This window comes from Octopus bimaculoides, chromosome 16 (assembly GCF_046866305.1).
Source record: "Octopus bimaculoides isolate indiv1 chromosome 16, ASM4686630v1, whole genome shotgun sequence".
Classification (NCBI taxonomy): domain Eukaryota; kingdom Metazoa; phylum Mollusca; class Cephalopoda; order Octopoda; family Octopodidae; genus Octopus; species Octopus bimaculoides.
In genome coordinates, this window is record NC_142943.1 from 6,434,337 (window position 1) to 6,444,935 (window position 10,599).

The following is a 10,599-nucleotide window of genomic DNA, read 5'->3' on the forward strand; positions in this document are numbered from 1 at the left end:
GGTTGGTAAGCTGGAAAGCTGCACCAGACCCCAGTCTGATGTGGCATGGTTTTCTACAGCTGGATGACCTTCCTAACGCCAACCACTCTGAGAGTGTAATGGGTGCTTTTATGTGCTACCACCATAGGTGCCATATGTGTGACACCAGTATATGCCACGACATAATGCCATGAGGCCCAATATTCAAAACAAACTCAGTCACTTTGACTCCCAGAGGCCCAACGTTTGTCAAGCGATGTTGTGGGGGACAAACACAGACACACAAACATACACAGACACACAAATATACATACACACATATATATATACACATATATACGTCGGTCCTCCTTCAGCCTCCGTCTACCAAATCCACTCACAAGGCTTTGGTTGGCCCGAGGCTATAGTAGAAGACACTTGCCCAAGATGCCACGCAGTGAGATTGAACCCGGAACCATGTGGTTGGTAAGCAAGCTACTTACCATACAGCCACTCCTGTGCCTATATGTATATATACATATATATATATATATATGCATACATATATATAGTGGAGGCACAATGGCCCAGTGGTTATGGCAGCGAACTCGCAGTCGTAGGATTGCAGTTTCAATTCCCAGACCGAGTGTTGTTAGTGTAAAAAGCACCTTTGCTGGTGCCACGTAAAAAGCACCTGTGCCAGTGCCACGTATAAAGCACTTGTGTTGGTGCCACATAAAAACCACTTGTGCTGGTGCCACATAATGAGCACCCAGTACACTATGTAAAGTGGTTGGCATTAGAAATGGCATCAAGCCATAGAAATCATCATCATCAATTAACGTCCGCTTTCCATGCTAGCATGGGTTGGACGATTTGACTGAGGACTGGTGAAACCGGATGGCAACACCAGGCTCCAATCTGATTTGGCAGAGTTTCTACAGCTGGATGCCCTTCCTAATGCCAACCACTTGCAGAGTGTAGAGGGTGCTTTTATGTGTCACCCGCACACAGGCCAGTCGGGCGGTACTGGCAACAGCCACGCTCAAAATGGTGTATTTTATGTGCCACCCACACAAGAGCCAGTCCAGGGGCACTGGCAACGATCTCGCTCGAAAATCCTACGAAGGCCAGTCAGGCGGGAGCCTGGAGCAGCCAGCCGTCCTCTGGCTTGCCAGCTCCTGTTAAACCGTCTAACCCATGCCAGCATGGAAAACAGACATTAAATGATACTGACGATGATGATGATGTTGATGATGATCTAAAATATATTATTCATTGGACTGATTGACAGACATTTACCAGCACGCTACAACCATTGGCTCCTGGGTGCAGTACTAGATGTTCCTCTCTGCCTCTTTTGCCTCCTCTTTTCCCCTTCTAAACAGGGGAGCTTCAGCCACCCTTTACCCAGACGCCATCTCTTCGTCTCTTGTTAGCACCACTCTGTTTTCCCTCCCAGATTTTTCACACAAAATATTTCTTCAATCAACTTCTTCCCAGAACTGCAAACCTTCTGGAACCCACATGCGTACACACATCCAAACACATGCATGCATGTGCACACAGACACACACAGAAATGCACAGACACACACAAAAATGCACATACACCAATGTGGGTTTTTTTTTGAGGGGGGAAGGTTCTTGCAGATGTTCAAACTACACAATAACCCCATCAATCTAATCAGTATGCAGAGGTCTACAGGCATCACACTGCTTCTTTTCACAAACTAATGGAAGAAATAATTGATGTGTATACATGTGTACATAAATGTGTGCATGTGTATGCATGTGCATATGTATATGTGTGTGGGTGTGTGTGAGAGAGAGAGAGAGAGAGAGAGAGAGAGAGAAAGAGAGAAAGAGAGGGTGTTTGCTAACCCTGTGATCGTTAGCAGAGCGGAGTAAAATATTATGCAGTAGGATGGGTCCCCGAAACATCGTTTTATCACAGATTCTTATCATGGTGAAATATAACGCTGTGTAATGAACATTGACAGAAAATGCCAAAGAGACAAAAGAAAAGTTGCAGGAAAGCGGGGGGGGGGGGGGGGACAGGAAATTTGAAACCCTAAACTACTGGGTACAGAAACAGGAAAAAAAAAAACAAGAATTTGCAGTTGTATCTGAGAAAGTAAAATATTGGTATTATATGAACGGAAGAAATTAAACTGATCATGACCAGGACATAAATAGAATTGACAGTATAGAATGTTACTTTGGCAGATTGATAACCATTGGATGGCTGTAGAAGGGACAAGAATGATTATATAACTACTGGAGGACAATGGAGGGGAGACGAACAATAACTACAATAATTACTGGAGGAAAATATAGAGGGGAAGCAATAACAAAGGCAGCTCCTACTACTGGAGGAGAGGACAAGAATGATAAGAATTACTGGAAGACAATATGGGGGTCGGTATTAACACCAACTACTGCTGGAGGACAATAATGTCAGTGACGATTAATGGAAGAAAATACAGGTGAGAAGATATATGCAGGTACTGGAGGATAGAAAAGGGGATACGGATAGCTAGAGGAGGACAAAAGGGGAGGGAACAATACTTATTATAACTGTGGTTGCTGCTGATGCTGGAGGATAGAGTGGACATGGACAATTATAGAACTACTGGGGGTCAACAGAGGAGGGAACTACTACTACTATTACTACTACTACTACCATCACCACTGCTACTGCTGTTGCTGCTGGTGGAGGACAGTAGAGAGGATAAGGACAACTATATACAACTACTAGAGAACAATGGAAGGGATAAGACAAAGAACAATTACAATAATTAGTGGAGGCCAATATATAGGGGAAGCAACAAGAACAGCAGCTATGACTAGCATTAGTTGTTGTTGGCACTCCGCCACTTACGACGTCGAGGGTTCCAGTTGATCGGATCAATGGAACAGCCAGCTCGTGAAATTAACGTGCAAGTGGCTGAGCACTCCACAGACACGTGTACCCTTAACGTAGTTCTCGGGGATATTCAGCGTGACACAGTGTGACAAAGCTGACCCTTTGAATTACAGGCACAACAGAAACAGGAAGTAAGAGTGAGAGAAAGTTGTGGTGAAAGAGTACAGCAGGGTTCGCCACAATCCCCTGCCGGAGCCTCGTGGAGCTTTAGGTGTTTTCGCTCAATAAACACTCACAACGCCTGGTCTAGGAATCGAAACCGCGATCCTATGACCACGAGTCCGCTGCCCTAACCACTGGGCCATTGCGCCTCCACAGCATTAGTTGACCTGGGGGTTAAAATAGAAGAGACCAGCACAAGGTGCTGCACAGTGAGACTGAACCAAAGACTACATGGTTAGGAAGCTAACTTCTTAACCACACAGTCATACCTGCTCCTATAAAATATACCCACACAAACACACGTGTGCATTTGTGTGTGTGTGTGTATATACACATTTATATATATATATATATATATATATACACACATACATACATACACACACGTACATTAACATATGCATATATTGATATTAACAATAAAAAGAAAAATTCAAAGTAATGGAGGTGTTGTTTCTTATTTATTCAGAAAAAGATGTGAAAAAAAAAAATCTTCAAATTTTTCCAAAGTAAATCAGATGAAATATTGCTTAAATCCTTTTAACTTGTCTTTTGTGTGGTTGTCTAATACAGGAAAGTCGGTCTTTGTCTCTGCTGTGAGTGTGGATGGGAACATTCGAAGGTGTGTGTGTGTGTGTGTGTATATATATATATATATATATATATATATGCATATATATATGTGTGTGTGTGTATGCATACGTATATATATATATATATGTATATGCATATATATATATATGTATGTATATATATGCACATGTATATGCATATACATATATATTCATATACATACATGTGCATATTTACATATATATACATATATTTATATATATATATACATACATATATATATATATACCTGTCCATATATATGTGCACAGACATGTGTGCGTGTGTGGGTATATATATACTTATATGAATATACATTTGTATACTTATGTATACATATGTATACATGCATATATATGTATGTACATACACATTTATATATACATACATAGACACATGTGTATACATATATACATAGATGCTTAAGTATATATATGTATATGCGAGTGCATGTATTTATATATATATATATATATATATATACACACACACACACACACACACACACACACATATACATTTATGTATATGAAATCTGTCAAAAACCATAAGTCTTCAAAGTATTTCATGTCTGTGAGACATGAAGACATAATATCCGATGATATAGAACACAACTCAGAGGAAGGATTGTGCGAATGGAAATATCAAAAGACTTCATCTCAAACAAAGAATGTATCCAGACTTTTTAACGACTTGAAATAAAGCTATTGGTTTTTTCTCTCTCAACAAAAACAAACTCGATATTGTTCTGTAACACAAAGAACCAAAAAAACAAAATAACTAAATCATGTCGTGGGTGTCACAGGTAACAGTAGATATGAATGCCTCATGGAAAGTAGTTCTACAGAAATACATTGACAATTACCATTCTCTCATTCTTCCTGTCCCACTCTCTCCTGGACGTTCTTCTTGTATTCAACGAAGGACCATATCTAAAGCGTTGTAACTTTTACTCTAAAGAACTTTTATTCTTTCCTTCAGTCTAATAATATTAACTGGGTTCGTTACTTGGGTGTTTTATTATATTTTGGTGTTTATATTTACTATACATAGGAGCATTTCGTCAGTAACGACAACGAGGGTCCCAGCTGATACAATCAACAGAACAGCTTGCTCATGAAATTAACGTGCAAGTGGCTGAGCACTCCATAGACACGTGTAGCCTTAACGTAGTTCTCGCGGTATTGTGTGTGACTACACTGTACGTCTCATTGGTTGAATGGAGTACAGTGTGATGGCCTAATTAAACATTGTATTTTAATATTAATATTAAAATTATTGAAAGTTAGTATACCATGGTGAATGGAAACTTCTGATATTTCAGACACATCATCATTATCCTCATTTAAAAGCAGACAGGGTTAGATGGCCCAAGGAGTGCATCATGCTCCGTTGTAAACTCTGGCATGGTTTCCATGGTTGGACGCTCTTCTTAATGCCAACCATTGTGTAGTGTGTAGTGGGTGCTTCTTTTTTGTGGCACCGGCACTAGTGTGGTTGCCATGCAGCTTGTAAGACTATGAGCCCCAAGGGAGATGGTTTTATGCTAACAGATGAAGGGTAAATGAGGAGTAAAAGTATGAGAGAAGGGGCCTCGGATTACAACAGATTTCTTACTGCAGAGGAGTTACATGGTTACTCACATTAGAAAAGAGAGGGAGTGATGAAGGTGGAGAGGGGAAAAAATAAAAGTAGAGATGTTAAGGTATCTGTGTGGACCCTCAAGGTTTCAGGTGAGTAGAAGGGAATAGGTGGGAGGGGTGTAGATGAACTGTGAGTGTGTAGAGGTGTATGGGAGAAGAGAAAAGGTGAGACCTTCCATAAAAGAAGGGAGGACTAAGGAGAAAGAGACAAGAAGTGGGGGGAGTAGTGAGTGTTTAATTGTGCAAGGGTGAGAAGGGGGTATCCATCGGAAAGAGGGAGGAGAGGAGTAAAGTAGTGGTAAGGAGGCAGGGATGGCTTTTAAAAGACAGGGACCAATAGAATGCTATAAACAGAGAAGCTTGCAGTCGCAACTAGGACCCAAGCAGATGAAAGGTTAATATGAACTAGGTCACAGAAATAGGTCAAGTGGACAAATGGATATGCAGATATTGAAATCCATGTGACCACAAATAATGGGGAGTTTTTTTATCAGGTTGGTGAGATAACATAAGTGCAGGAAGCGATAAACAATCATTGAGGAAGCATGCTTAATAAAAAACAAAAGCAAAAGGTGAGGAGGGGGAGGAAGAGGAGAAGAAGAGCAAGAGGAGGAGCAGGAGGTTTGTTTCAGCCTCAGGAAGAATCTGCTCCAAGTGAACAGGAGAAATATGATGTGTTTTTTGTGTCTCTTAGAATATACAGATCCATAGTGGAGGCACAATGGCCCAGTGGTTAGGGCAGCGGACTCGTGGTCATAGGATCGCGGTTTCGATTCCCAGACCGGGCGTTGTGAGTGTTTATTGAGCGAAAACACCTAAAAGCTCCACGAGGCTCCAGCAGGGGATGGTGGTGAACCCTGCTGTACTCTTTCACCACAACTTTCTCTCACTCTTACTTCCTGTTTCTGTTGTGCCTGTAATTCAAAGGGTCAGCCTTGTCATACTGTGTCACACTGAATATCCCAGAGAAGTACGTTAAGGCTACACGTGTTTGTGGAGTGCTCAGCCACTTGCACGTTAATTTCACGAGCAGGCTGTTCCGTTGATCGGATCAACTGAAACACTCAACGTTGTAAGCAACGGAGTGCCAACAAACAGATCCATGGTTGGCAGAAATACTGAACATCAAGAGGTGCTCGACAGTGTGGTGGTGGGCCGTGTTGGAATGGTGAACCACGAGAAAGGCCAGGTATGCACTGAAGAATGCTGTTATTGATCTCTTGATCTGGACGATCAAGTGATCACCTAGATGACAGACAGATTTTTACTGAAGTAGACGTTTCCAAAGAAATGCAGTGCAGTATTATGATGTTGGTAAATGTGAAGCTGAAGTTTGGTGAGATACAGGGTCCAATGACAGAATTGGTGTTATTGATGTGAGTGGTACCGATGGCAAGGTGTGGTACTCCAACTGCACTTGAAAGTACCTGTTTGGGTAGGGATTAGGTACCAAAGAGCTTCATCATCAAAGTTTTAATGTCTGCTGTTCTATGCCCACATGGGTCGGACAGAATTTGTTGCAGCATATTTTTGACAGTTGGATTCCCTTCCTGTTTATTCCCTTCCATTGACGCTGTCACACATCGAGGAGGTCTGTACGAACACGATGATGTGGCGACATGTCTGGCATGATATTTTACGAAGCTGTGCTTTGTTGACTGATGCAAAGGTTCTCCGAATGGTGTCCTTCAACTGACGGGTATTCTGGTACCGTTCATGTGAGGTCTGGACTTCTGGGAGGCCAATCGACAGGTGCTGGAAGTTATTGCAATTCTTGCCCTATCTATCTATCCCAAAAAACTTCATTTAGGCATTTCCGGACAGTGATAGCATAATGGAGTGAGGCACCATCTTGTTGAAACCAACAATCATTCAGGTGAACATCCAACCTCTAGAGCTGTGGAACAAATTACTCCCTTAATAGGACCAAGTAAGACTGCTGATTAACAGTGTCCTCGAAGAAATAGGGTCCTATCAGGTCCTTACTCGATATGGCGGCCCAAATCATTACATGGGGGGGGGGGTTGTGCTAAAACAAAAAAATAATAATTATTAATAAACAATATGTAGGGGGTAACAAGACTTTCGGACCACCCTGTACTATAGTATACGTCAGTGTATCGCAGTATGTCATAGTACAGTGTAGAATAGTAAGTTACATAGTGTTGGGACATAGTATAGTACTATGTGGTACTATAACATAGAGCCCTGTGTAATGCAATGTAGTAGAGCTCAGCATAGTATAGTATAGTGTAGTGTAGCGTAATATAGTGTGGCATAGAATAAGATGGTAAGTGCAGTGTTATACAGCATAGTGCAGCGTGGTGTAGTACAGTGCCGCAAAGAGCAATGTGTAGTATGATGTGATATTGTGTGGTATTGCATAGATGTTTGTTTTTATACATACGCACACATTTACACAAACGCAGCATACACACACACATGAATATGAGTGTGTGTGTGTGTGGTTGTATCGCATTGTATAGTATATAGTACATAGTATATAGAACGAGGTGTGTATAACATACACAACGTAAGATGAACGAAACAACTGTTTACATTCCGTAGTCGACATTCGCAGAGATTACAAGTCAAATAGACACAGCTACATCCATATTATATTCTTTACATGTCTCGTTGAGTAGAAAATAGTCGAAACAAGCAAAGAAAAGTGAAAAACATGTCTTGAATCCTCCCTTTCGGGGAATGATAAACAAAGACAACGCATGAACCTGACGTCCGAATGGGACAGTTTGTTTTACTGGGAAGAACGGAATTGGGTGGAAATAAAGTGAGGAAAGATAGAGTAGAGAATGTCCACTCACTTGGCATAGTAGACTTTTCCTTCGAAGGTGACCCTTTCCTCCCATCCTGGGGGCAGTTCGTCCTCGCTGTCAGTATCAACGATGCTGTCTAAGGTAGCCGCCATTTCTATCGGAAAATGTAAATAACGGGGAGGTAACTCTAAATAACACCGCTGACTCGATCAGCTGTTTTTTGTTATATGATATATATATACATATGTAAATATACGCACGCACACACATACATACATACATACATACATACATACATACATATATATATATATATATATATATATATATATATATATATATATTAGAGAGAGAGAGAGAGAAAGAAAGAAAGAGAAATCGTAAGAGAGAGAGAGAGAGAAAACGTAAGAGACCAGAGAGTGAGAGATAAGCAAATAGACAAATAAATGTGTATGTATGCATATAGATGCGCACACATGTTTGCATAAATGCAGCATACATACATACACACCCACAAACACACATATATATATATATATATCATATAAGCGTAGGAGGGGGGGGGGTTGTGTGTACATAAAAGAATAAAATGCATATTAGCTAAACCGGCGGACAGATCTGGTCCTATGGTGTAATGGTTAGCACTCTGGACTTTGAATCCAGCGATCCGAGTTCGAATCTCGGTAGGACCTCTTATCCGATGGTTCAAATTTTACTTTTTTCGAAAACAAATTCAGGTTTATGTCATTTAAATAGAAAAAAAAGATGTTTCAATTTTGAGAACAACATCGATTGTGTGATTTTTTTTTTTTTTTTAGTGATGTCTTTATTAATTCGATTTACCGTAAATCAAAACATAACTATTTTTTGTAAATTTGGCTTTTTACCCTGCTTTTAGTAGAATATCTGGAGAACCTTCTAGCAACAGTTACAGGTAAAGCTGTGCAGTTAAGCAGTTCGTTTCACAACTACTTGGTTTCGGGTTCGATTTCATTGTGTGGCAACCTAAACAACTACTATAGCTTCAGATCAACTAATTCCTTGTGAATGGATTTAGTATATAGAAACTGTACGGAAACCCATTATGTATGTGTCGGTCCCTGTATTTATATTTGTTTGTTAATGTCCCAAAACATAGTGGTTGGATATCGATAAAGGAATCACATATCGTAAAACAAAATAATTACAGGGAGTGGTTGATGTGACATCTAGACTTTTAAAGATGGTGCCTCAGCATGGCCGCAACCTAGTAACTAAAACCGTCGGTCACGCGATAAGCAGCACTGCAATGTTTTGTTCACTGGGGCAGAGACATAGCAGCAAAATAACGAAACTGTGATACACGATGGGAAGATGTCAGTGTGGCTGCCTGGTTAGGGCGTTGAGCACGTGATCGTAAGGTCGCTGCTTCGATTTCTAGACTAGGCGATGCATTTATTGGCAAAAGACGATAGCATTGGATTCACAATCATGAGGTTGCAATTTCGATTCCTTAACAGGGCGACGAATTATAGGCTTGAGCAGGAGACCAAGGCATTAGACACACGATCGTAAGGTCGCGGTTTCGATTTCTAGAACAGGCAGCAGATTATTGGCTTGAGCAAAAGACTAGGGCATTGAACTGACAATCGTAAGGTCACGGTTTCGATTTCTAGATCGGGCTTCTGCAAACGACTTCGTTTTACATTGCTCTAATCGGCTCAGTTGAAAATGAGTAGCAGTAATTGCTACGGGTTAACTCTGTGACGGACTAGTGTCGCATTCAGGTTGTGGTGCAGTATTATACTTTCGTTCGCCTTATAAGTCATGATACCCTGGTTAAGCTCCGAGTTAATGAGCCCTTGGGTTCGTGACAGGCCTAAGACTAAGAATATATGATACACCTACTACAAAAATAGAAGTGACATGGTGACAATATTTAAAAGTTTAAAGGCGGCGAGCTGGCAGAAACGTTAGCACGTCGGGCGAAATGCTGAGCAGTAATTCGCCTGCCTTGACGTTCTGAGTTCAAATTCCTCTGAGGTCGACTTTGCCTTTCATCCTTTCGAGGTCGATAAATTAAGTACCAGTTGCATACTGGAGTCGATCTAATCGACTGCCCCCCTCCCCCAAAATTTCTGGCCCTGTGCCTAGAGTAGAAAAGAATAGTTTAAAGCTTAAGGAATAGAATGTTACGTAAGAGTTTTCGACTAAATCATTTAGAATATTCAGACACATTTCTTTATACTTTGATGTAAATCAATTCGTGTCTTATATCCCTATTTCAAAATTACAACAACAACAATGATAATATTACTATTACTACTACTATTACTACTACGGTCATTTAACTTAGCTATATAGTGTTATTACTCGTACGCAACCATAGCATTTAGCGCATGTCTTGCTTTTGTATAATGGTTCCCTGACGATGAATTTACGTGTATATACCAGCACCTCTCACTTCTTTGGAGTAGAGTGCACATAATTTTTGAAACATATGTAGGAATTAAAGGAACTTATTGATTATATGCGTTTTG

At 40.7% G+C, this 10,599-nt stretch overlaps 1 protein-coding gene and 1 non-coding gene across 3 annotated transcripts in view; one reads left to right on the forward strand and one right to left on the reverse strand.

Moving 5' to 3' along the window:
- The window catches only part of LOC106869971 (WW domain-containing oxidoreductase), a 271,602-nt gene extending 263,361 nt beyond the window's left edge, over positions 1 to 8,241 (reverse strand). For both annotated transcript variants that reach the window (XM_014915918.3, XM_089364046.1), the window contains exon 1: positions 8,129 to 8,241. In XM_014915918.3, coding sequence (XP_014771404.1) covers positions 8,129 to 8,232 — 104 coding nt within the window. In that variant the 5' untranslated portion in view covers positions 8,233 to 8,241. The remainder of the gene's footprint in view (positions 1 to 8,128) is intronic.
- Positions 8,242 to 8,700: 459 nt separating this feature from the next.
- Trnaq-uug (transfer RNA glutamine (anticodon UUG)) lies at positions 8,701 to 8,772 on the forward strand. Its single transcript has one exon. It is a non-coding gene; the product is annotated as a tRNA-Gln (tRNA).
- Positions 8,773 to 10,599: the final 1,827 nt, after the last annotated feature.